At 49.7% G+C, this 27,325-nt stretch overlaps 1 protein-coding gene across 2 annotated transcripts in view; it reads right to left on the bottom strand.

Annotated features, from left to right (window-relative positions):
* DGKD (diacylglycerol kinase delta) overlaps positions 1 to 27,325 on the bottom strand; it is a 1,999,080-nt gene that overhangs the window by 58,247 nt on the left and 1,913,508 nt on the right. For both annotated transcript variants that reach the window (XM_069617880.1, XM_069617879.1), the window contains exons 27-28: positions 20,377 to 20,496; positions 19,123 to 19,240 (exon numbers count right to left, since the gene is read on the bottom strand). In XM_069617880.1, coding sequence (XP_069473981.1) covers positions 19,123 to 19,240; positions 20,377 to 20,496 — 238 coding nt within the window. The remainder of the gene's footprint in view (positions 1 to 19,122; positions 19,241 to 20,376; positions 20,497 to 27,325) is intronic.

Below are 27,325 nucleotides of genomic sequence, written 5' to 3' on the forward strand. Positions count from 1 at the left end.
TCACAGTAAAAGTCCTACCATGTATTTAATGTATAATTAATGTAAAGATTGCTTATTAGCATCACAGTTATACATTGTGTGACATACTTTGCAGTTGGTTCTCCTGGTAGTACTGAGCATTCAGCAAAATGTCATCTAAGACACATGATAAACCCAGCAGGGATGCCATTTGCCTGCTTAGCACTGAGCAGCTTCTGTAAAGATGGCTGAATGGATATCTTTACGGGACACCTTTACAGCTGTGAAACAGTGTCCACCTTTGCCACACAGTTTTTGTACTCACTCTTCTATGGTTTTGGGTATCTTTTCACAGGTTTCTTGAGGCACTTGCAAATTGGCTTTGGATATCTTTTCACAGGTTTCTTGATGCACTTGCGAATTCAGATTTACTCTTCGCCATTTTAACTTCTCTATGATCTATTTCATGCTTCCACCTTTTGGGCAGACACAGACCTCTGAAATGTGGATCCATGAAGGGAAATAAGTGCTTGCTTCTGAACATCATTTTAGTGCCACTTGTGGGAACTATGTGCTTGACTTAAGCATGGGCATGTGTTTAATTATGTAAAAATTATGCATCATTTTTAACCTTCACTTTCTGCAATGGGTTAGAAAATGCATGGTATGTGTTTGAAAATCAAAGTGATTGCTTAACACAGTGTATGTGTGTATTGATTAGAAAGAACTCCAAAGATAATGCGAAGTGGCACCAATAAAACCAATCAGGTTTTGGCTGGTTTGTATATTAAAGAGCATTTTGGGACGATCGGAATGACCAATGAGCTCTATATCTGTTATGTATGTCTTTGAGAGTTGTATGACTGAATCACTAAATACTTGAACAACGATGGGTTTGGTACACATTTCAGTTCACAAAAAAACAAAAGTCACCCTAACAATAAAGCTATTGCAAATATCAAGCATATATACACGTTTGGCCATCAAAAACCTTAGCTGTCAAAATGGAATGACTGCTAACCGCTCAAAATTACTCACAGTGTTGTGGATAAGCCAAACTTGGAGAAACAAAATTGTCTTTATATTTTAAAAAAATGACAACCACTAAATTGAAAATAAACTGCAATAATATGCCACCCCTATGGCAAGCCGCTCCTATGGCAATCTGCCGCCCTAGGCCTGGGCCTAGTCGGCCTTGTTGTAAACATGTCTATTCCGACGGCCCAGTGCAATAAGTCCTGAGCTTCCTTGTAGAGCGCCGGTGATCGAGTGCCACTCTGCTTCCTGATGTAGAACATGGTGGTGGTGTTGTCCATGAAGAACCTCACCACCTTCCCTTTCAGAGACGGTAGAAATTACCTGAGGGCCCAGAACACTGTCCGTAGCTCCAGGATGTTGATATACAGACCCGTCTCCTCTGGCAGCCACAGGTCTCTGGCGTGCAGATGTCTGGTGGGCGCTCCCCAACCTTCCAAGGAGGCGTTCATGGTGACCGTCTTCTGGTAGGGGGGGTTGTGAAATCGTGTGCCTTGGGCGATGTGGGAGCGGACCCCCCACCACACTATCGTCCGTCGGAACTCCTCGTTGAGAGGGATCTTGTCTGTGAAACTTCTGGATACCTGTATCCAACGGGCATCCAGGAATTCTTGTAAGGGTCCCATGTGCAACCTGCAAAGACAGATGAGGTAGATGCAGGACGACATCATGCCCAGTAATTACTTGATGGCCCACACCGTGGCCGTCTTCGCCGACGACAGTCGTTGCACCTTTTCTTGAATGGTGCTAGCCTCTCCTCCGATGGCGATGCCAGGCAAGACGCTGTGTTTAGTCTGGTGCTGAGGAACAGCGCGTTCTGCAATGGCATTAAGCAGGACTTCGGAGAATTGACTCAGAATTCCAGATCTGTCAATAGTTGGACAGTCGCCTTCGTGTGTTCGTCAGCCAGCTCCTGGGAGCGGGCGCATATCAGCCAATCGTTCAGGTACGGTTATATGTGTATGCCCTGCAGACGTAGATGGGCCGCCACTGGTGTCAGGCATTTTGTGAACACTCTTGGGGCCGACTTCAAGCCGAGTGGTAGGGCCTTGAACGGGTAGAGCTGGCCCTGCACCACGAAAGGTACACATTTCTGTTGTTTCTTGTGAATGGGGAAAACCTGGGAATCACCAATCAGGCTCTGGCCTGGCTGACCTCTTTCCTCTCTGATCGACCGTCCAAGGTCATACTGGGGTCCTTCCTATCATCTATCTCCCTCTCTACCTGTGGTGTTCCCCAGGGATCTAACCTCTCGCCCTGGCTTTTCAACCAATACCTGGCAACTCTCGCCCACTGCATTGCCATTTTCTGCTCATATTTCCAGTGCTACGCTGACGACACTCAACTTATTTTCAAACTGCCCTCAGCCACCTCCTCTCCCATCTCGGATTGCCTTACTGCCATTCAAGATTGGTGTTCCACAAATGATCTTCATCTGAATGCCAGCAAGACAGAGATCCTCCTAATCGGCACACCTTCTCCATCCTTTCCTCTCTCTCTCTGGCCGGCCTCCGTTGGCCCTCCTCCTACCCCCGCCTGCGAGGCTAAGAACCTCAGGGTCATCTTTGATTCCACACTTTCCTTCTCCGCCCACATCTCGGATGTCTCTAAAAAGTCAAACTTCTTACTGCACCTCCTCAGAGGTACTCTGCCTTTCCTCTCCTTCCCCCAGAAGCTCACTGTCTCCCAAGCTCTGGTTCTCTCTAGGTTGGACAACTGTAACAGCCTCGTTCTAAACCTACCTGGCTCTACTCTCTACCCTCTGAAACTAATCCAGAACAGGACTGCAAGATTTGTCCTTGGCCTCAAGCCCTGGGATTGTATCTCTTCAGCTCTGAAATCTCTCCATTGGCTCCCAGTGGATGCAAGGATTACATCCAAAACCCTCTGCATTGTCCACAAGGCTGGGGCCTGGATCCAAAATACCTTCCGCTATCCCTCCGCAAATACCTCCCCTCTCGAGCTTTTCGCTCCTCTACCTCTAACTCCATCAGGGTCAGTCATTTTTCAAAGAAATGAGCTGGGGGTAGATCTCCGTCTTCGGCTGGGGCCTCCCTCTGGAACAGCCTCCCTGCCACTCTAAAACTTGAGGAGAACCAACTCCGGTTCCGGAAGCACCTCAAAACCTTCCTCTTTGCTTCTGCCTTCATCCCCCCTCCCCCTGCTGATATGTTCTCTCCTGGCACTGTGCACCTGGCCGTCCTCTGGGCCCAGGTTCCTGCTCACCCTGCCACCCTCCTGCACTGCCTCCAGGCCATCCCTTGCACTGGGGTCTGTATCTGTACCCATGCAGTCCCCACCCTTTTTCTTCCTGCACTTATCCGACCTACCCTGTCTGCTGCCTTAAACTCAGCACTTGCTGGCTGCGCTACCACTTTTGTTGCTTTTATTTATTTATTATTATTTATTTATTCTGTTCTCCATTTGCTCTGCACTTTCCACTACTCCTGCCCTTCCTTGCACTTTTTTCCTCCCCCCCATGCACTTGCGTGGTCTCAATGTCACTGGGTCTAGTAAGATCGTTGTTTTGTTCTCCCTTGTTCCCCTCCCTTGTCTTGTCGCGCTCAGAAACACTTGTGTATGAGCGCGATAGAAATAAAATTCCAATCCAATTCAATTCAATGGGCACGTGGAAATATGAGTCCTCCAGGTCCAACGACGTCAATAAATCCCCATTTTCCAGTTGCCCAAGCATGTGCTGCAACGTGACCATCCTGAAATTTTGGGACTTTAAGTATTTGTTCAGGCGTCATAGGTCAAGGATGGGTCTCCAGGCACCTGTCTTCTTTCTGACTATAAAGTATCTGGAATAGACTCTGGAGCCCCGCAGCCGTTAGAGAAGTAGCTCTATCGCCCCTTTTTGTAGCATGGCTCAGACCGCTTCCAGAAGTCAAGGGACGTGCTGTTCCTGACAGGGAACCAGCGAAATACGAGGACACCTGCGTTGAAACTCCAAGGTGTGCCTCTGGGCGAGAGCATCCAGCACCCATCTGTTGGTAGTGATCATCCTCCACTTGCTGGCGAACCTCATCAGCTGGCCTCCCACCGTGGTGCATGAGTGGGAGCCCGACGTCTTGGCCGGTTCAGGCTTGATTGGGTGCCAGCGTCCTGCCCTGGGGGTGACGTCAACGCTGCCCTCCACTACCGTAGGCCTAGGAGAGGCCTCTTTAGGCTTCTTGCGTTGAGGACTGGGAACGCTGTCTGTAAGACGTGGAGAAACCTTTTGATTACCTGATCGATTTTCCCCTAGAGGAGCGAAAAGAAGACGAGCTGTGCTGCTGGAGTGCGCTGAGGGAACGTGTCATCTCTGAATCCGTCTTGATAGCCTGGAAGGACTCACCGGTGGCCTTCCCAAACACATTTTCTCCATCGAAGGGCATGTTCAGTACCTTCGTTTAGACCTCCTGACAGAAGTTAGTGGCCTTCATCCACCCCTGCTGCCGAAGGCAGATACCGTTTCCCCATCTGCCGGAACCCTGTGTCGGCGACTTCAACTGCCACTGTGATGGCATGGTCCGATGCCACTTCCCCTCCTGAAAGAGGGCGAGGGCTTCCATCTTCTTATCATCTGGGAGCAACTTCAGGATCGGTCCTAGCTTGTACAATTTCCTGTCATACCTGGCCAGGATCGCCACAACGTTGGCCGCCTTGATTGTGGACGCTGCCGTGTGAATCACCTTCTTCCCCATGGCATCCATCCTTTTTCCCTTGCTGTCCGGAAGGACTGACTATGATGAGGATGGGTTAGCTGACCGTTTCCTTACAGCCTCCGAAACTACCGTGTCCGGCGATGGTTGCGACCTCAGGTACTTGGGTGCGGAGTCCGGCACCCTATACTTCTTCTCCAGCCTATCCCGCTTAGCTGGAGCCGTGCAAGGGTTTTTCATAAGGGCCAGGCCCTCCTCCCAAATATCGTCCAGAAAAAGCATGGCCATGATAGTCTTCCTTTTGGCCTCTCGCCTTTGGTACTAGAAGCCCTCCTTGATTTCCTCGGGCAGCAGCTGAAATAGCTCAGAGGCCCCGGCGATCATAAAGTGGAACGATCCCACGTCATCCGGTGGGGAAACCCTTTCAGGGGCATCCAAATGTGGCGATTCATTGTCCGCTCGGACAAAGTCTTCATCTTCATCCGTTTTCGTGGCCGTATCCGTCCCAGTCTCTGGGTCCGCCGGGAGGGTCGGAGGGGGGAGACTAGGGGTCTGACGCAGTGGAGGAGGTTGATATGGGGGCATCAGGTGATGCTTCCTCTTTTTAGACAGAGGCCGATCTGGGGCCTGGGGCACTACAGGTACCGGTGTCAATGCCATTCTCAGCTGGATCTCCGACACCAAGTTGTGGAGAGTTGATAGGATGTCCAATGAAATGTCCCTCAGCTGAGAGGGCAAAGAAGGAAAACTCGGCCCTGGACCGCACGCATGGTCTCTTGAGCTTCGTCGTCCATGGACGACACTTCCATAGTTTGAGTGGCGACCTGGGAGACTGTTTCGTGGCCTCCTCGCCCCAACCCCCCACCCCTTTTTCCTCCCTGATGGTTCTGAACTGGGACCTGGCCCAGTGTCTTTACCCCGTCTGGAGTCCCTGCAGTCTTTGACAAGGCCTCTGCGTGGTGTCGCCGTGGGGGCAGGGACACTTTCTGAGATGTGGGAACCACCCTCGTAGGATCAGCGCCCAAAGCTACTGTGGTAGTAGTAGCCATTGACAAAGTCATCGACGAGGACTTGTCTGTGCCGATTGGGCCTGCTTGGACTGAGCAGCCTTCTCCTCTGTCCTTGGCTTATCGGATTTCTCCCGTAGCTTAGCCGCGGTGGACGACTTCCTTTTTGAAGAGGAGCTCAACGGTAGGCTGGCTATGGAGGCGGAAGTTGAGGCTGATTGCACCCTATCCAACTTGGGACCCGACTCAGACTTGCGGATCTTAGCCTTATCGTGAACCCCCACGGATGGGACAACTTCAAAGGGCTTAGAAGACCGCTCCTGGGACTGGCCGGTCCTGGACGAGGCATGACCCTGCTCGGGGCAAGGGTCAGAGGCCTTGTTCGAGCTAAGCCATGCCGCCAGCCTACTATGCCCGTCTTACGGTGTCCAGTCATTATCTCGAAAACAAAATGTCGAATTACAATAATGTCGAAACAAAAATGTCGAATTGTTTTTTTTTTTAATTTACATGTTTTTTTGGGGGTTCCGGTGGTAAAAAAAAGGGGTAAAACATAAAAAAAAAATTAAAAAAGGGGGGTTGGGGGGGAACCCCCCCATTTCGAATAAAAATCAACAAAAAAAAAGAAATTCGACATTTTTGTTTGACTATTTTTTCGACATTATGACTTTCGACATATTTGTATTCGAGATTATGACTATAAACCCTGTCTTACGTAGTCTTCTTAGAGAAACCTAGGCATATCTCGCACTCTACCTCCTTATGGTCCGGGTGTAGGCAGTAGAGGCATTGTAGGTGCTTGTCTTCCACAAACACATTCCGTAGCCCGCATTTGGTGCAGAGGGACCTTTCCTCCTCCTTCTCCTCTGTCATGGCCGGAGGGCGCGAAGTAGGCCCAAGATGGCCTTCTACAATCTTTGATGAATCTTCACCCTTGAGGGGTGCAGAACTTCACGGACAACGGATCCCAGTTGCCGGCAGATGAGGAAAAGAGCATGCAGGCTCTTTGGAATGGAAAAATTTACTTTTCTCGTCGAAAAACTCGAAAAAACCTACAAATAGCTCAGAGAGCAACTCTAGGACTCCCAAAACGGAAGCGTGCTGAAGATGGCTGCCAGAGGCGGGGCTTAGGGAGAGGACTGTCATTGGATGGGGGCAGTATGACCCAGAGGACAAATACAGTTTTAAAGTGAAAGCTTGACGGCGAAGAATATTCATGAGCATGTGAATCCATTGCAAGCCCCATGCTGGAGAATATACATTTATTCATATTTACACAAGGAAGGTAGATAAATACTTATTTCACTTAACCAACACACATAGGAATTAATAGCAATACTTTTTAGACAACAGTTCTATCGTATTATCGGTACTACCGCGCACTCACATTGATTTACAAATGTATGATAATTGCATATGTTTAGTAAAACCACATCACATAAAGTCTGTAGGAAGGAAAATAGTTGGTTATACAAACTTTAGCAAATGTTTACGTTGTAACGACCCTTTTCAAGACATCTAATGCGTTTAAAGTCCAATACCTAACTATCCCAAAAAGTCAGCGTAAGACTGCCACCAAAGTCTTATGTAGCAGCAGAACAGGTAAAGTCACACAGATATAAATGTTTGGTAAGACAATTCAAAGTAGGGGGACCCTGCAAAGGACTCCCTAAAAGGACACATGCTGTCAAGCCTGGGCCAGAGGTATGGGTGGACACCCAAATACTTAGTAACGCACTCCAGTCACACTGGAGCATCTCTTCGGCTTAAGTTTAAGTTCTACCGTTAGCTCTCCAGTACCTTTGGTTAGAAAAAGTAAACGCAGCTGGATTCTCTCTTGTGCAGCAGCGACGGACCCAGTCTCCGGATTCCTCGGTCTGGTGAGGAAAAGAAGGACTCTGAATGGGATGTCACAGCAGCAGTTGAGAGAGAGGACCATCAGCTTGGATTGCTTCGGTCTCTTATTTCGGTCTGCGGTTTTGGCACCTTTATATCAGCTCCAACAAAGGGCGGTTATCGCCCCGGTTGATCTTCCTCGCTTCTGTCGTCCTGCACTCTAGTGAGGGGTCTTGAATGAGTGGGATCATGCCTTTGGCGGTCCAATTGGAGCTCACCAAACCTTCTGGGCAGTTTTGTCCACGCCAAGACGTTGCACTGCAAATGGGTCAGAGGTCTCCTGGAATTCGCGGTCTGCAGCCCTGGAGAGTTGCAGAACCTCTGCAGATGTCTCCATTTGCAGTTCGTCTTGAGGCTAATTGGTCCCGCTATCCTCTTCGGAGCTCCTCTGTTGATAAGAAAACGGGGTCAGGACTGCAGTGGTCGCTTCATGGTTACTGGAAGGGTCTGCAGACCTCTCTGGTCATGTTCAGCTTCGGATCTGCTGTTCCAGTGGTGGACTTGCCTTCTACCTCCGGAACCTCAGCTTATATTTGTATTTCCCACTCACTACTCATCAAACTCTCTCAGCAGTTTAAAGAAAGGGGCGGGACCCTGTCCAATCAGGACAACCAGCCACACAGTGGGAACTGGTTACATTCAGGCACTCTGACAGACATAAGACAGGGTAGTGTTAAACTCCTCCCATGCTTCCTGCCTTTCCAGACTCATTGGAGCCTAGGCAAAACACAAACAGACATCCCCCTCCCAGAATGGTGGAAGAGGGGCGAACAAAGCACAACCAAACGAGAAATGGCGAAAAAAGAAAAGAGCCACCATGTTGGAACATAGATGACCCGATTGTGCATAACTGGGACTGTGAATACAGTCTGCGGTAACACATTGCACAATAGTTGGTAGAACACGTCCACTGCCACCAGCCATAACTGTAGGGTTGTCATTGTGATTAGAAAGTCACAGGAGCAGAGAGAAGGGGGGGTACAAGGCATCCCCATAGTACTCCACATAAGGTGGTGTGTGCTAATCTGTCATAGCTTAATGTTTTAGGAAGGATACAAAGTATACCTCTATCCTTAAGAACAGTTGTTTTCAAGGATAGTCAAAAAATTTCAAAGGAGAACTCAAAGGGTTCCCAGCAACACTGGACACAAGGTAATGTGTGCTTCAAAGGTTAAACACAGATGCCTTTAAAGAGATATGGAGGAAAGCAGACTCCACAGAAAAGATAAAGCACAGAGAGCAGAGTTCCAAAAGTAGAGAAAATCAGAATGAATAAGGGGAAAAAGGCTCCACTCATTCAGGATCGAAAGAAAAAAGGTCCACAAGTCCAGCAAAAAGTGCTGGGGGCGCTCACTAGGAGATTGGATGAAGAATAAAAATGACAAATCTCCTTAACACCCTACACTCAAGAAATCCATCCTACACTGTCCCTGCATAGAACCGACATGAAAAGGTGAGAGCTACCACCAGGGTGAGCCAAGGAAAATGTAAGGATATTGTGTTTGAACAACGGCAACATCAGCATCTGAACACAGGACGAGGGATTCCTCAAAGCAACTTTGAAAGGAGATCCTGTATACTTCCGCCTGGCAGTTTCCTCAGGACGTTATATCGTAAGGATAGGCTGCACAAGTGCATTCAAATGAACTCTGGTACGATTCAGCAATGTGGACACCTTGAGAGCTCTCAGCTTTAGGCTGTGCAATGAAGGCATGGTATCAAACAGTGAAGACAGACACAAGTGATCACAGGATTGGTTGAACGACTAAGCCTAAATCTAAGGATGGTAGCAAGCTACGACCATCAAATAATAATAACGCAGTCCTAGTGGAGTGTCTGTCAAAATAAAAGGGCCTATACTAATAAACCTATTGCCAATCCTTACTTCTAAATACACATGGTGTGGGACAATAATGTATGCAAAAAGAAAAGTGTTAAAGAAATAATATGTCAGGATAGTTGAGCAGTAGGCTTCCCTAACCCACGTCTTAAGCACGGGGCAAGGCGGCACGTTCGAGCTTCGCACACACTCTGGCTTCTCTGCCACGAGGATACAGTTCAAAGCATAGATATCAGGGACTTCTGCCAAAGTCTCCGTCTCAATAACAGCCTCTTATTATAGAGCGCCTGTCGTAACATACAAGAACCAAAGTTCCTTTCTTATTAGGATCTTCACATTCACAAGCTCTTGCTTCCAGTGTTCATCATTGGTCTCCCGCCTTCAGGCTCGGACCCCCTTTTAACAAAAAGTTCAAAATAGGTCTTCCTTGATCGGGCTCAGACCACCTTTCTACAATGTTCACAATTGGTCTCCTTCTTTTGGGCTTGGACCACGGATCTACCTTGTTCGGGATGGGACCCCTTTTGTATCACAAAGTTTACAATTGTCTCCCTCTTTTGGGTTCTGACCATGGATCTCTCTTGTTCGTGCTAAGACCCCTTTTCCACAAATCAAATACTTTCAAATGTGTGATGGGTTTTGCTTAAACCGTCGCAGGACCACTTCGATTCACTTCACTTCTCATTCTTATCAATCATCTACTTTCGTTTCTGCCACTTCTTGGCCGGATACCTTACAGAGACCTTCGATTGAGCACCCTTGCGGTGCCAGACCACTCTGCCACTGGTATTGTATCTTTACCCTTCAATGTTCAAACATTCATCAGCAATTAAGCTTTCCTCTTGTTTTTTATCACGTGTTGACATTCTTAATTCTTGCGCTCTTTATACAATGTTGCTGCTTGCAACCTTGACTTCAACACAGACCGGTTTTGCATCGGTCTCCCCAACTCACTGGCTGTGTTAATCTCGCTGGCGCCGCTTTCATCTTGTAGCCAAGACCGGTACCACAGCATCTGCTGTTGTACCCCGACTCGGTCAGCCGTGCATGAGGGCCCCGGGCATCTCCAACACACAATACAGCATTCTTCAGTCTGGTTTCCTGGCCTTACGCCTTTTAATCTGAAGGGTTTTGGAAAGTCACAGTTTCTCGCCAGAAAGGTCAAGGGTATCTCCCTCCTTGCACACCCTTCTTGGTTTGCCGTTTTCCCTCGTTCAGTTGCCGTCAGGAAAATACTGTTCCTTCATGTGCTTTGCCTAGCTCAGAGTGTGCTCTCGTACTCTGCCTTTTATCCGTGTGGGGAAGCATAATGAAAGTCTGGTGTGAGTGGTTACCAGTAATTGCCTGACTTGCCTGACCATAGTGGTGGGACATGTCAGGTACAATGCTCGGGTGTGGGTCCGTTTTCTCCCAGAGCGGGCTGTCCGTGGGAAAGTGTTTGTGAAGGGAAAGGGGGTGAGGGGTAGAGTTTCTAAATATCCTACCGGGTAGGATAGCGTAAAGGTGTTACAGGGAGGAGGATATCGCGTCTCACCATCAGGTTTCCCACTCCCAGAAGACCCCTCACCCAGGTGATCCCCCCGCCCCCACTGGTCCACCCCCTGGGTCTGGATCCAAAGGCTTCTGGTTTCTCACAGGTGCCAGACGGTCTAATGGGAAAACCCTTATGCCACAGGCTGAGGGGATGCTTGAGACCTCCAGCAATTAGGATGCCTTACACACCAGAACCAATTCTCTGGCTGCAGGGCCTGTTAACCATTATGTTGTTCTAACCTTTACATTGCTTTCTTGGACAAAGTCCTGGGAGTCCAATAATGGCTCTAAATGAATGCGATAAGGTCACTAGAGAATACAAAGCTTGTGACATGTGGCATGCACAGTAATTAAGTGAGCTGCTTGAAGTAGCTACTAATCCAGAAAGCCTTGGGAGCTGACAAAAGCAGAGTATGAAAGCATATTTGCCATCACTGAGCAGAGAGAAGAGACTGAGGAAGGAAGTGGGCATGTGTATATACCTGGCACGATAGCTCAACAAGTTAACTGCTCCCCCAGCCTCAGCCCTTCAACCTTATGCGCCTAATACATTGAGTATTATTTAACTGGGTAAGATTACACCTCATAATAAAGCACTTAGAAGTCAGAGGAACCCATATACAGTTATATATACAACTTGGATAATAATTATTTATCAAAATTGTGTGGAGTGCAGCTGACTATGCTCCTGCACTGCACAAGGAACAAGTTACTTACCTGTAACTGTTGTTCTCCAGCATGGGTCTGGCATGGATTCACATGCTCATGAATATTCCCCGTCGTCAGGCTGGGAATCCTCGGTAAAGAAAAAAACAGTATCAGTTTCGTTTCTGATCTGTCTTTCGTAGTAATAACCAACCACTGGTCTCTGCGTCATACTGACCACAGCCAATGACTGCCCTCTACCTAAGCACCGCCTCTGGCAGCCATCTTCAGATTTGGAAGCACGTGAAGTGGCAGTATGACCAAGTGAAGAGCCGCAGAGGGGTAGGCGGGAGGGTTCGCATGTGAATCCATGCCAGACCCATGCTGGAGAACAACAGTTACAGGTAAGTAACTTGTTCCTTCTCCAGCATGGGGTCTGGCATGGATTCACATGCTCATGAATAAAGAATACATAGCAGTATACACATGCACAACCACGGGAGGTGGCAAAGGCTCAACATTAAGCATAGCATCAAACTCAACATTAAGCATCTTACCTCCTCACCAGGCTCACCTCAGGCGAACAGGTTGCGCAGCACTGCTTGGCCGACCCTGGACTCCTCCCTGGAATCCCGATCGACGCAGTAGAACTTCGTGAAGGTGTGCGTCGACCTCCACGTAGCAGCCCTGCATATGTCCAGCAGGGGCACACCAGAAAGGAACGCCGTGGTAGCTGCGATCGCTCTGGTGGAATGGGCTCTCGGACGGCCGGGCAGAGGTCGGTTTGCCAACCGATGACAGTACATGATACAGCCGGAGAGCCATCTGGAAATGGAAGCCTTCGAGAGAGCCTTCCCCTGATTGACAGGTCCAAAGTTCACAAAGAGTTGTGACGTCTTCCGAAAACACTTCGTGCGGTCCACGTAGAACTTCAGCGCTCTAGCTACATCCAGCGAGTGCAAAGTCCTCTCAGCCGGCGACGAAGGCGACGGGAAGAATACAGGCAACACCAAGGGTTCGTTGAGATGGAAGTCCGACGGTACCTTGGGCATGAAGGAGGGGTGCGTCCTGAGCACTACCCTCGTGTCGTGGAAAGTCAAGTACGGGGCCTTGCAGGAAAGGGCCTGGATCTCTCCCACTCGTCGTGCGGAGGTGATGGCCACAAGAAAAGCAGTTTTCCACGATAGAAACTTCAACGGAGCCGAGTGCAGAGGCTCGAACGGAGGTCCCATGAGCTTGGTCAGCACCACGTTGAGCTCCCACGCCGGGGCCGGAGCCTTCACCGGCGGGAACGATCTGAACAGTCCCTTCATGAACTCTTTCACCAGGCGATGAGACCACAAGGACGTCCGCCCCGTGGTTCTGGTGTATCGGGAGATCGCAGCAAGATGAATCTTGATGGACGCGTGTGCCAGGCCAGCTTTGGCCAGCGTCAGCAGGTACGGCAGTACTTGGGGAGCCGTAATCCGTAGAGGGTTAATCTTCTGTGCGTGGCACCAGACAGAGAACCTCTTCCATTTGTGTCCGTAGCATTTAAGAGTCGAGGACGCCCTGGCTTTTGCAAGAACCTCTCTGCAGTCGGCCGGTATGTCGTATCCTCCAAACTCTAGCGCTGCAGGAGCCAGGCCTGCAAGTTCAGCGACTTCGGGTCGTGGTGGAGGATGGCGCCTCCTTCCCTGGAGAGTAGATCCGCGTCCGCCGGCAGCTTGATCGGCGGGGACGCTGACAAGTCCAGAAGGTCCGGGAACCATATCTGCCTCGGCCACGAGGGTGCGACGAGGATCATCCTGCACCGTGACCTCTTGAGCAGGTTGACTAGCCGGATTAGCAGAGGCAAGGGAGGGAACGCGTAGAGGAACAGGCCCTCCCAGGGGAACGAGAAAGCATCGCCCATGCTCCTCGTCTGGGGAAACCTGCTGGCGAACCTCCGGCACTTGGTGTTCGTCGCCGTCGCGAACAGGTCGATCTGGGGTGTGCCCCACCGTCGGAAGAGGCGATCCACCAGATCCTGCCGTAGTTCCCACTCGTGGCACGAGCGCAGCTCCCTGCTGAGTGAGTCGGCGATGGTGTTTTTTATCCCTGCCAGATGAAACGGCACCAGAAAAATCTCTTGGGCGACGGCCCAATGCCACAGGTCCTGCGCCTCCTTGGACAGCGCTGGGGACCTGGCTCCGCCCTGTTTCCTGATGTAAAACATGGTGGTGGTGTTGTCGGTGAAGATCCTCACCACCTTGCCCTTGAGGGACGGAAGGAAGGACCTGAGGGCCCAAAACACTGCACGGAGCTCCAGGACGTTGATATGCAGGGACTTCTCCGTCGGGAGCCAGAGTCCCTTTGCGTGCAGATTTTCGGTGTGCGCTCCCCACCCTTCCAGGGAGGCATCCGTAGTCACAGTCTCCTGGTGGGCTGGGGTCTGGAAGTCCATGCCCGCCGTCAGATGCGCGCGGGTGCCCCACCACCGTATCGCTCGTCGGAAGTTCTCGTCGAGCTTGATCCTTTCCTCGAAGCTGCCTGTCGTCTGGATCCAGCGCGCATCCAGGAATTCTTGCAACGGGCGCATCCGGAGCCTGCACATGGGAATGAGGTAGATGCAGGAAGACATCATCCCGAGGAGGGACTTGATGGACCTCACTTTGGCCGCGTCGGCCACCAACATCCGTTGCACCTTGCCCAAGATGGTCCTGGTCCTCTCCTCCGACGGGGAGGCCAGAAGGGACACTGTGTCGAGCCTCGCTCCCAGAAACAGTGCGACTTGCGCGGGCACCAGGTGGGATTTGGCGTAGTTCACGGAGAATCCCAGGTCCGTGAGGAGTTGGACGGTCCTTGCCGTGTGAACCACGGCGAGCTCCCTCGTCTTGGCGCGGATGAGCCAGTCGTCCAGGTAGGGGTAGACGTGGATCCCCTCGCGGCGCAGCTGCGCCGCCACCGGTGCGATGCACTTGGTGAATACCCTGGGTGCCGACCGTAGTCCGAAGGGGAGGGCTCTGAACTGGTAATGACGCCCTTGGACCACGAACCTGAGGAATTTTCGGTGCCCCTTTAGGATGGGAATGTGGAAGTAGGCATCCTCCAAATCCAACGACGATAGGAAATCCCCTTCCTCCAGCTGGCCCAGGACGTGCTGGAGGGTGACCATCCGGAACTTCTGCGCCTTGATGAACTTGTTCAGACGTCGGAGGTCTAGGATGGGGCGCCATCCTCCCGTCTTCTTCTTCACGAGGAAGTATCTCGAGTAAACTCCGGAGCCCCGAAGCCTCTTTGGGACGATTTCGATGGCGCCCTTCCTGAGCATCGCCTTTACCTCCAGGAGAAGTTGAGGGACGTGAAGTTCTTTCCTGGCCACGGGGGGGACGCGCGGGCACCTTCTTTGAAACTCGAGCGCGTGGCCCCGGGCCAGGGCGTCCAGCACCCAACGGTCGGTGGAGATGGACTCCCACACGCTGACGAAGCCCGCCAGCCGGCCTCCCACCGGGGTGCTCCGGTGGGGGCCCGACCCCACAGCCGGTTCAATCCTGCTTGGACGCGGCCTTGCCGCCTTGACCTCCTGGGCGACGACGGCGGGGTCCGCTAGACTTGCCTCGTCCTCTGTAGGCCTCTTGCGACGACGAGCGGGCCGCTTGACGGTAGGAAGCGGAACCGCCGCCGGAACCTCTGGAGGCGCCCTTGCCTCCGCTGCTCCGAAAGGGCGTCCGACGTTGCTGCAGAACTCCGAGGGCCCGGGCCGTCTCAGTATCCGCCTTGATGGCCTGAAGGGAATCGTCCACTGTCTTCCCAAACAGGTTGTTCCCGTCGAAGGGCATGTCCAGGACTCTGGTCTGGACGTCCTGCCGGAAGTCCGTAGCTTTGAGCCATCCACGACGTCGAAGGCAAACGCCGTTGCCCAGCTGGCGGAACCCAGTGTCGGCGATGTCCGTCGCCACGGTGATGGCGTGGTCCGAGGCCACCTCACCTTCCTGCAGGATCTCCAGGGCCTCCGCCTTCTTGTCGTCCGGCAGAAAATCCAGCAGGGGAGCTATCTTGTACCAGAGCTCCCTGTCGTAGCGAGCCACGATAGCCAAGGCGTTGGCCGCTTTAATCGTCGTCGCTGCCGACGAGATGACTCTACGTCCCATAGCATCCAATTTCTTTCCCTCGCCGTCCGGCGGGGAAGTCGATGTGGAGGCCGCACCCCCCCCCCGCTTTCTTCCTGGCTGCCGCGGAGATGACGGAATCCGGGGTAGGCTGCGCCCGGAGGCACAGGGGGGCCGTGTCCGGGACCCGGTACTTTTTCTCGTACCGGTCTCTTCTAGCTGGCGTCGTGGAAGGGTTCTTGAGGAGGGAAAGGCCCTCATCCCAAATGTCGTCCAACAGAGGCACTGCGAGGACCGTCTTCCTCTTGGCCTCGCGCCGCTGATAAAGGAAGCCTTCCTTTTTCTTCTCCTCAGGGCAGAGTTGGAAAAGCTCGGAAGCCCTGGAGATCATGGAGTGGAAAGATCCGATCTCGTCGGGCGGAGAAGCCCTGGCGGGAGGCGGCGACGGAATATCCTCGTCGTATGCCTCGTCGTCCGTACCCGTCGCTGCCGTGTCAGTCCCCGTATCATCCCCTCGGGTGGACGGGGAGGAGGGCTGGACGGGGCGCGACGGTTGAAAAGGAGGTGGTGGATGGATCCTTCTTTTCTTGGTAGGGGGAACACCAGAAGGTCCCGGTTCTGGATCCCCCGACGGGAGAGGTTCCTCCGTCGGTAACGGTAGTCTCGTCCTTATCTCGGAGCATAAGGACTGTATGGCCAACAAAATGGCCGCCGAGTTGTCTTGCGGCGCTGGCAGAGGGGAATCCGACGGGCGAGCAGGGGCCCCGTCGGTATCCTCGACGATGTCGTCGTCGTCGTCACCTGCGTCGGGGTCCATTCCGACGGGCTGGCCTTCTTCCACGCCTAGGCCGTGGCTTAAGACCTCGATCAGCTCCTCTTCTGAGGTTGAGGCCGAATCTACGACGACGCCCTGCCCCCCCTTCTTCTTCCCCACGGAGGGTTTCACGGGGGTCCTATCGATGGGCACAAAAGAAGACTCCCTCCGAGGAGGCAGGGAGATTCTGGGCCCCGAGGTCGCCACCACTGGCGCAGCCTCCACAGGCTGAGCCAGGGCCGCCGCGACCGTTTCGATAGAGGGCTTGGTCGGATGGATCAAGGCCTTCACCACCTTAGGTGCACTCACCGCCTTATCCTTGAGGGAGGGGGCACTGCCACGCTCCTCCTCTGTCTTAGAGCTCGACCGGGGCCTCTCCAGGAGTTTCGCCGGGTGCTCGGCCTTCCTCTTACCCGACCCAGAGCGTTGGCTCGTGGTTGATGGTGCCGGGGAGGGTGCGCCCTGCCTGGCGCCCGTAGAGCCCGACCGTTCGGCGCTCCCGGTGCCATCGGACTCGCGGTGCTTAGCCTTATGTTGGGCCCCCGTCGCCGGGGCGCCCTCAAAGGTCTTAGAAGACCGCTCGGATTTCTTCTTCTTCTCGCCAGACGGGCTCTTACCCTCCAGCCAGTTGGCGAGACGTTGATGGCGGTCCTTCATGGTCCGTTCCGACATGTTGCCGCAAAACGCACAGTCCTTCTCCACGTGCGTCTTGTCCTCATGAAGGCAGTAAAGGCAGAAAGAGTGTTCGTCCTCCTTAAAGACGTTCTGCAGCTGGCATCCAGGGCAGACCCTGAACAGCTTTCCGGGCGTCGAGCTTCCCTTCTCCTGGGCCATCTCCGAGACCGGGCCTGAGAAGCTTCTGGAGTCCTCCGAAGTGTAGCTCGACGAAATCTTCACCCTTGAGGGGCGCAGACGAATCCGACACGGGTCCCCGTTGATCGGATGTAGGATCGGTGGAGCTTGAGGCTCTTTTGACCGAAAGAATCGAAGTTTTTGTGAAAAAAGCGCGAAAAATAGCACTAACGCTCGAGAGCAATAGCACGAGGATCCCAACACATGAACGTGCGGTAAAAATCTGAAGATGGCTGCCAGAGGCGGTGCTTAGGTAGAGGGCAGTCATTGGCTGTGGTCAGTATGACGCAGAGACCAGTGATTGGTTATTACTACGAAAGACAGATCAGAAACGAAACTGATACTGGTTTTTTCTTTACCGAGGATTCCCAGCCTGACGACGGGGAATATTCATGAGCATGTGAATCCATGCCAGACCCCATGCTGGAGAAATTAGGTTTTTTCCAAAGCTCGACAAAAATGTGTTATACTGACCTGCCCAGTGCAGGAATCCTACACCCATAGAGAAATGAAGAGGGCAACTAGGAGTACAGTAAACACACATTTTACTTCCCACTGTTCTTGGGGAAGAAAATCCGATCAGCAGTGATGTTTTTAATTCATGGATCAAAGAGCTGTTCATGATGTATGTGTCAGGAAACTGTTCTTAATTCAGGAATCTTTGTGAATTTTGGGTTAGGTAGTTGTAGTCAAGGCTCCAGGGGAAAAAATGAATAGGACAGAATCCACACCAGCGAGTAAATGGGAAAGGCAGAATGTATACAGTGGAATTCAAAAGCAGATATCGGGATCCCAAAATCTTCATATTCCCAACACCACAAATGATCCAAACACATTTTTAAGGAGACGAATAGCTCAGCACGCAATGCCCAGTAATCACATGTCACATTCTACTATTAACCGACAAGAACTAAATGTAGGGGTGCTATAATATCCAGTCTACCCATTCTGTGAGTCCATACCTTGGAGAGGTCATTCGGAAGAAAGCTGCGAGAAAAATCATTGTATGCATATGAAGACTTGGGAGTGGATGAGCTGGCATGCCTTCACAGTACGTGACTGTTGACAACTCAAATGAACCTGCAAAGTAGTAGTCCCCCCCTTATCTTCCATGCGACAAAAAAAACTACCATATGAAAGAAAACAATACACATGGAAAAGTCACAGCTTGAGAGAAAAATGGTGCAGTAAGAAAGAGAGAGAAGATAAATAGATATGAAATAAAGGCAAGGCAGAACTTTAGAAAAAGGGAAACAGGAAGGAAGATGACAAGTCATCCATCAATGTGAAAAGATCAAACTGTAGGGTAAGAGCATGGCTGATGTTGGACTGCAATACAGCAGGGAAGGAAACCTGGTGTAGGGAGGGTTCTAGAACAGGCTAAGGGGAAGGCAGGTGTATAATTAGTAGGGTGGCAGGGTAAGGAGGGTAGCTCTTGTATTAAGAGCACAATAGCAAGGTAAAACGTGTTTGTAGGCAGTTCAGCATAGCATTGTGATAAGATGGCTGTTGTAGGATTTAGCATAATGGGTTAAGGAAAGATGGTTTGTAGAAGGCAGCGTGGACAGTGTAGTGACATCTGTACTATTCAGAGTATGGCAAGCCATGACATGGATGTTGTGGGCATGTCAGCATAACACGGTACGTTGAAAAAAGCTTTTGTTGAAAGAAGTATACAGGCTAAGAAGACAGCTTTAAAAGGCAGAGTAGTATAGCAAAGTGTGTGCTGATGTTGAGGGCAGAGCAGTAAAAGAGGTTAAGGAGACAGTATCTTTAGGGATGCAAGGGTAAAAAGAGATATTTTAAGAGAGTGCACTGTGGATACCAGGTTGTCCGAAGCTGCTTTGCGTCTCCTTGTTCCTGCTGTTCTTCTCCTTTTTGAACTTGTTCACCAGCCGGAATTTCCCACTTCGACTTCGCTTGGAGAAATCGGACATCTGGTTCTGTAAAGCACAACAAGCGGGTATGACTAGAGGCAGGAGGGAGAAGCAGAGTGTTTCTCACTTCAGCCCTGAAGTGGTAAATGATTCCTTGGTCTGGCTGACATAAGAAGAGCAAGAGACACTGTCTAACGGGGTGCAAGACTCTAGGCTGACTGCCTGCAAAAAATGTGTGACAGTTGTTGTTTGTAGATGTGTGCCCGAAACTGTGTAATATATCAGGCTAACAATCTGCAGCAAAAGTGCAACAGTTATTCCCTGCAAATGAGCGTAACGTGCCAAGCCGACCATTCACATGGATCGGTGACATCTGCAGATTTGTGTCTAAATGTGTGTGCAAAGTTTCAAGTCGGAAGCTCTGCAATGAGGCATGGGAGTGCAGCTTAACAATCCATATGGGCGTGCAAGGGTGAAAGCGGACAGACAATATGCAAGGTAATGCAAGTTACACAGCTACAGTAAGCTGGTCAAGTGTGGGAGGGCAGGATTGTAGGCAGGTTACATCAGATAATGCATGCTAAGATTGTGCAAAGTAGTGTGCAAGTAAAATCCAACTGTCTGCATGCAACACTGGGTTTGTGTAATTGTAGGACAGTGATTTACAGGTTATGAGAGTGCAGGCCTGGAGAGAATGCAGGCCTGGAGAGAAATCACAGAGCAAATGCTAATTGTCTGCAGGAGACTGAAATAGTACTGCAGACTCTGCAGAGTTGTAAAAGTCCAGGCCTGATGTGTAGTAAAGTAAAATGTCATCAGGGGGCTGGACATGTGCATGTCAACGATTAGCAGGGAGATGTAATAGCCAAGGAAGATTATCTGTACTGCAAGGGGAGAGGGAAGAGTTGCAATACTGAATTGTAGCTTTCAGTAAAAATGTATTAAGAGTAGAGACTGATCAGCATGGAGCAACTTATTGTCATATGATGGGCAAATGATGGTCCCTTTCAAAGTACCTTTGAATGGTTAACTGTGGGTGGGACCGTCCCCTTTGACTAGCTTGGCAGAAAGAATGACTGCATACTCTGTGTACAGCGTGGTATAAGACAGTTCATAAGGACAAGGCTTGAGTACTTATTAGTCCGGTATCATACTGTCTCACTGCAGTGGATTCAGTTTCATGTATTATTTTTTGCCTTCACCTCATCGTCACCAGGTTCCACAAGAGGCCAGAGCCAGGGAATCTCTGACACTTTCCTCAGCTCCAGGTCCATATTTGTGAGAGACGCTACGAGCTGCTCTTTCTGAGGAGGATCCAGCTGCTGTAGAAGGAAATGAACATTCAAATGTTAGACAGTAAGTGATGGACGAAGAGATGGCTTACTACTGAAAGAGAAAGGCATGTGGAGGATTAAGCTAATAAGAAAGGATCATGGGATCAAGGAGATCGGCCATCTTCTAATCATAACTGAATTTTTAATGGTTGGGTAAATGTTTCCAAAATAGTGGAAACGTTGATGTATCATTAATACCCTGGTGATGGCCCATAACCAATCAGACTGATTAGAAAGCTGGCTGTATCTGACAGTAACCCAACAGCTGATCTTTTCCTTTACCATTTCTATAACGACATGCTGCTGCCATGCCCTTCTTGTCCATGCTCTGTTCCCCACAACTCTGCTGTCTTATAAAAAGAAAGCTGACTTTCTTTTTTAGAAAAAGCCTCCTTTGAATGTTTTCTAGGGAGCTATCTTTCTTTACATTTTTAAACATCTATTGGCACACCAAGCATGTTCTACTTCGAGCATCAACATTTTTTCCGTAATTAATTTCTGAATCCACTTCAGCACTAGGTCTTTTTGCCCCCCCCCCCCCCCCCCCCAAGTGCTAATAGCAATAATGGATGTAGCGGCACACACTGTACCTTACTGGTTAAGGTGTTACTATCTTTGGCCCTGTAACCTCAAGAGCAGCTGCAATTATCACCTCATTAGAACATTTCCATGTTTACAATGGAGAGCACCTGAGCGCTAATCTCCTGTAAAGGCTGCTACATGACCATGAGCATTGCAATGTACTTCATTGCCTCTGCCTTGTTTGTTTGTTTGTTTATTTGTATATCGCTCCACACCCGGAGGTATCTAGGCGCCTTGCAAAGTTACTTACAAATTACAGGTTACACAACAAGTACAGGGAATATAGGTGGTCAATACAAATATAAAGTCATTTACCCCTATATTCTAACAATATTTTACATCAGATGGCATTTATATCAGATTTACAAAGTAATTTACAACACAGTACATCAGTTTGCAATGGTATAGACAGTACATGATGATCTAGACACTAGGTCAAGACAATCGCCTAGAGACAGTTATACCTTCAGAGAGATAAGCCCATTTTTTACTTTCTTTCTGAAACAGTGGAATGGCTGGTCAGTCCTTAAGGTTGTAGGCATAGAGTTCCATAGCTGCGCTGCCATAACGGGAAAGCTACTTCCACCTGCTTTCTTGAGCTTGTATCTGGGTACCTTTAGGCAAAAGTACTGCGCAGTCCTGGAGGGCAGTGTTGAGGTATTTTTTTCAAAGAGATCCATGAGGTATTTGGGGGCCGCATTATTCAGGCATTTGTGCGTAAGGGAAGCTACTTTGAAGTGGATCCTATCCTTGATAGAGAGCCACTTGTTGTTACGTCTAGCCTGATATGTGTTGTCTTCTAGGAATGCTTAAGGCCGTTCTAAATGCATTATTCAGTAAGATTTGCAGTTTATTAGTAGTCTGTTTATTCAAGCCCAAGTAAAGTGCATTACAATAGTCCAGTTCCGATAAAATTAAACCTTTCGCGAGTGTGATACAGCTGGAGGTGGAGAGGAAAGGCTTGCAGGCTTGAATAAGCTTACAAGTATAGGCTGTTGCCGATGCTGTGAAGATAACTTGCCTATGCAAGATTACGGCTGAGTCCAAGTAAAAACCCAAAGTTTTTACTTCCTTGGCAACTTTGATATCAATGCCGTCAATGTTAAAGGACTGGAACCGATTGCTAAATTTGTTGACTCAGGCCGGGTCTCCCATAATCAAGAGTTTAGTCTTCTCACCATTCAGAAAAAGGCTATGAGCAGCCATCCAAGTCTGAATGATGAGATAGATTTTAGTCACCAAGGCAGAGTCAGTGTCATAGTATCCAGATATAGGTATGAGAATCTGGGTGTCATCCACATAGCTAGTATAGGTGATACCCAGATTGTCAAGGTCGTCGAACAGTGGCTTAGTGAAAACATTGTACATAGTAGGTGACACACATGAACCTTGCGGCACACCACAGGTTATCGGAGCAGGGTCTGCAGCTGCAGCCTGTGAGAAGACTCTCAATGAGCGATTATCTAGAAAGGATTCAACCCAATCTATGACTGCCTGAGAGAAGTGGGCAGCTGTGGACAAATGATCGCAGAGCACTTTATGAACCACCAGGTCAAATGCTGCTGAGGGATCCAATAGCAGTACTAAGGCCAATTTCCCTTTGTCCTTGAATTCAAATTGAATTAATTTATTTTTTGGTATTAGTAGATACCCTTTTGGGATGGCCCACAGGCACTACCTACACCCTCAGGTGACTTCAATTGCAAGGGTGCTGAGGACATTAATATATCACTGTTGAATTTAGAATCATATACTAATAAGTCAAAGGAAAAGATTATTAAGAACACACAAGAGACCACAAATATTCTTAAGGAGGCAAATACTTTCAGATCCCCCAATAAGAGTCATTCAGTGGAAGAGGCTAAGCCAAAGTCAATAGGCAAAAGTCTATATGAGCTGAAGCACTTCTTTGTTGGCAAGTAGAAAATCTTTGCACAGTGTTTTAGAAGTCTTTGAAGAAAAGGAGAATCAAATGTAGGGCCAAAAGCTGATTAGACTTGTGAGTAGTAGAAGATGCAAGCAACACTACAGTAAGAGGTAAGTTCTCTCAGACTTTACAGTAGCTTTAGAATTAAGAAAAGTGCAGCAGATGACTTCTGTTTCTGTGCAGCTCAGCAGATCTCATTGTTCCTGGGCCTCAGTCATGAGGACAAGAGGGAGGACTTCTGGGGACTCCTGCACTGCAATGGGATGGTCACTGCTCGCAACCGGAAAGCTTCAATTCAGTGGCTGTTCAGTGTTTCAGCTCCTCGCATCTACCGCAAATAGCAACACTGCGGTTTCTGGCTGTCGAGATGGACTTTCCTTGCTTCTGGGGTCCCAACTCTGTTGAGGGGGCTCAGGCAGTCCTGCTTCCTGGGAGTCCGGAGGATCTTCCTGGAGCTCTAGGCCAGCTTAAAGCTAGGCCAGCCTAAAAGCAACGCACACAATCTCGTGTTCCTCTCCCTGGCTGTATGGTTTCCAGCAGCAACTCTGTGGAAATTTAACCAGCTCCAAGATGGATGTCCAGGTGGCTTACTTTGGAGTTGATTGGTCCCACCAACTGAATGGGAGAAGTCTTCCTTCCAGGGGCTTCTCTGTCGATACGAATATGGAGTTTCAGCATAGCAGCAGGGCTTCACCGGGCAAACCAAGGGTCCAGGAGTTGCAGCAGGTGTTCTCTTCAAGTTCTTCTTTGGTTCCTTCGTCCAGTGGTCGACTCTGCCTTCCAAGCCAAAAGCCTCGTCTTTTATTCAGTTCCCTCCCATTCATTCCAGCCTAGCTGTCACTCAACCAGCAGGGTGGCTGTCCTTGCCGGACAGTCAGCTGGCCGATCATAACAGATTGCATTTGGGTTTCCTAGGAGACTAAGACTTGGGCACCTCCTTCACTTCCTGCCTACCCCAGACACCCTGGAGCCAGAGGCAGGCTTCACTTGTGAATCCCGCCAAAGGCAAAGCGAACAATGGGACCAAACCTGGTTTGGCGCGCTGAGTAAATCTGAAGAAGGAACTTTCCACAAAGAAATGGCGAAAAAAGAAGACCGTTGCCATTTTGACAAAAATGGCACCGTTGGGTGCTTTACTGCAGCAGCGAACGCAGCCCATGGTAAATGCACACCATGGTAGTTAAAACGAAACCACTGCCACCAGCCATTCAGTGAGAAAAGGGTAACATAAAAAATGTTACATGAGAAGCTAGACAAAGGAGATGCTAGGTAACCCCTCCAGCACCTTATTGTAAAATAGTGTGTGCTGGGTCTAGAAAGTTACAAATGTTAGTAAAGTCAATTTCACTTTACTGCTCTGGGAAACAGTAGTTTAGCCCAGAGAAGGTATTTTAATCTGAAGCTGCTGTGTGACACAATGGGCCTCATTACAACGAGTGCGGACCCGTAATGAACAGTGCCGGTAAGGGACCGCCACCGTTCATTACGGGCCACCCCATTACGATGTCTGCAGCGGGTGCCTCCCTGGATCGCCTGGTCAGACCAGCCGTCCTTAGCAGGATCCGCTAGCAGACCAGGATGCTAACAACGGGCCCGTCATTAACGGGCCCATTGTTAGCATCCTCCCCATTCCCATTGAGCCCTATGGGGGCTCAAATGGGAATGGGGATGTACCGGCTTTGGGTCCCGGGAAAGGGATTTACCGGGCCCTCCATGGTCGGAATGGCCCAGTAAGTCCCCTTTTGTGGGACCCGGACCCGGTACCCGGTATGGGGGTAGCCATGCCGCTAAAAGCGGCATGGCCATCTCCATACTCGTAAAAGATGATGCCTATGGAGTTGGTCAGACTCCATAACCAAAAGAAACAGTGTACATTATCACATTAAAATACATATGAGAGTGGAAAAAAGGGTCTCACTCTCTCCAGGTTAAAAAAATCAAGTCCTCAAAATCCAGCAAAGTAGCTGGGGGTCTCTAAGGTGGAGGGAATTAGTACACTTCTGAGAATTCTCCCTAACAGTCAGAATGTGCATGGCGGGAAAGCTAATAGATTGCTTGCAGCTAAGCGTAACAAACAAAGGTCCCGTAACTATATTGCACAGCTCAAAGACTTAAAGGGGAACAACGCACATTGTCGGAGGAGAAGTTAGATATAATGAAGAAGTTTCATTAGGGTCTTCTCAAAAGGGAGAACCTCCCCCCACAGGCACACACAGACTACATCTCGAAATGCGTTCTGCCCCAAATAACAGAAGAAGACTACCTTAATCTGCAAGCCCTCATTATGGCACAAGAAATAAGCAACACTATAACACATCTGCCTCCCAACAAGACCCCGGGACCGGATGGGCTGGGGAATGGGTATTACAAAATGTTCTGGAACCAGCTACTGGGCCCATTAACAAAACTTTTCAACCATATAAGGGAAAGCAGAACAATTACGCCAGACATGGGAAACTCTACCACAGTCCTAATTCTTAAACCAGGCAAAGACCTCACAGATTGCACTAGCTATAGACCGATATCACTACTTAATAGTGATTTCAAACTCTACGCTAAAATCCTGGCAACTAGACTAGCAAAAGTACTACCGAAAATGATCCACGAATATCAGGCAGAGTTTATCATAGGGAGACACACGCAGTACAACATAAGGCGTGCAGTGGATATCATAGCTCTAGGAACTAGGTCAGGGCAGACATTTTCTATAGCGGCCCTGGACATACAGTAGGCTTTTGACAGCCTAGACTGGGCATATTTAAACCTGGTCCTGAAGAAATATGTCTGCAACCCCACCTTTGTTAGGATGGTCCTAGCAAACTTCCACTCCCCTCTACAACCTTCATGGTCAATGGAAGACCCACAGCAAGAATACAAATACAAAGAGGTACACAACAGGGATGCCCACTATCCCCCCTGATCTTTGCAATGGCGATGGAGCCTATTGCGGAAATTATAAGACAGGACCCGGAGGTGAACGGAGTAGTGGGTGGGGGGGGGGGTAACACACAAAATTAATAAAGTTACTCACTGTAGTGACTACCTTACTCCAAAGTCCCCTTTCCTCCATACTTATGGGACGTTCCTCCGTCCTGTGGGACGGGACCGGAGCACTTTTGAAAAAGCATCACATTTTTCCCAAAATGTGTCCTTTTTGTACGAGGGGTACCGCATGCTGCCAGAACTACATCCTCCTTAGCTCCGCCCAGCGCATCGCCCATCGGTCCTTTTTTATCGCCTTTAAGCAATAACAGAGGAACCTTATTAGAGGGGACGGCGGGCGGGCGTATGGAGGAAAGGGGACTATGGACTAGGAGTAAGGTAGTCACTACGGTGAGTAACTTTATTATACTCCTACATCCTGTTCCCTTTCCTCCATACTTATGGGAGATTCCCAAGCACTCCTCACTGGAATTACGGGTGGATGGAAACTCCTTACTGAAAAAGGTTTTTGAGCACAGCCTGGCCAAACTGAGCATCAGCTCTGGACCTCAGATCTAAACAATAGTGTTTACAAAAGGCTGATGGAGAGGCCCATGTCGCCGCATTCGCAATGGTCTCCCAGGGGACGTACTTTTGAAAAGCAACCGCAGCTGCTTTGCCGCTTACCAGGTGTGCATGGATCCCTTTAGGAGGTTGGAGGCCCTGAACAGTGTAAGACTCCAAAATACAGACAGCAACCCATCTGGAGATAGTTGCATTGGAGGCCTGTCTACCCTGGGGATTACCAAAGGTCACCAATAGTTGAAAAGAACTCCTAAATTCAGATGTTCTGTCCCGATAGAATTTAAGAGCCCTTCTAACATCCAGGCAATGCAGAACCCTTTCGGCTTCCGAAGCCTGGTCTGGGAAGAAGACGGGCAAGGAGATTAATTGATTTAGATGAAAATCCGAGACCACTTTCGGTAGGAAGGAAGGATTCGTCCTCAGGACAACCTTATCCTTGTGGAAAACCAAGATGGGATGCTCCACAGACAAAGCCTGGAGCTCACTCACACGTCTTGCCGAAGTCACGGCGATCAAGAAAGACACTTTCCACGAAAGGTGCTTAAGCTCTACCGTAGCCATTGGCTCGAAGGGCTTATGGGAAAATGCCTTAAGGAAAACGTTCAGATCCCACGTCGGATGCGGTTTGCGAACAGGAGGGTAAAGACGCATTAGACCCGCAAAGTGCCTTCTAATCACTAGATTTAATAGTGAAAAAGAGCACTGGTCCGTGGATTAGTAGGCAGCAACAGACGAAAGATAAGTCCTGCATGAGAGGACATGAATGCCGACTCCTCTAGATGAGAGACAAAAGACAACACT

The sequence above is a fragment of the Ambystoma mexicanum genome, chromosome 10 (assembly GCF_040938575.1).
Source record: "Ambystoma mexicanum isolate Mex_15411 chromosome 10, UKY_AmexF1_1, whole genome shotgun sequence".
Classification (NCBI taxonomy): domain Eukaryota; kingdom Metazoa; phylum Chordata; class Amphibia; order Caudata; family Ambystomatidae; genus Ambystoma; species Ambystoma mexicanum.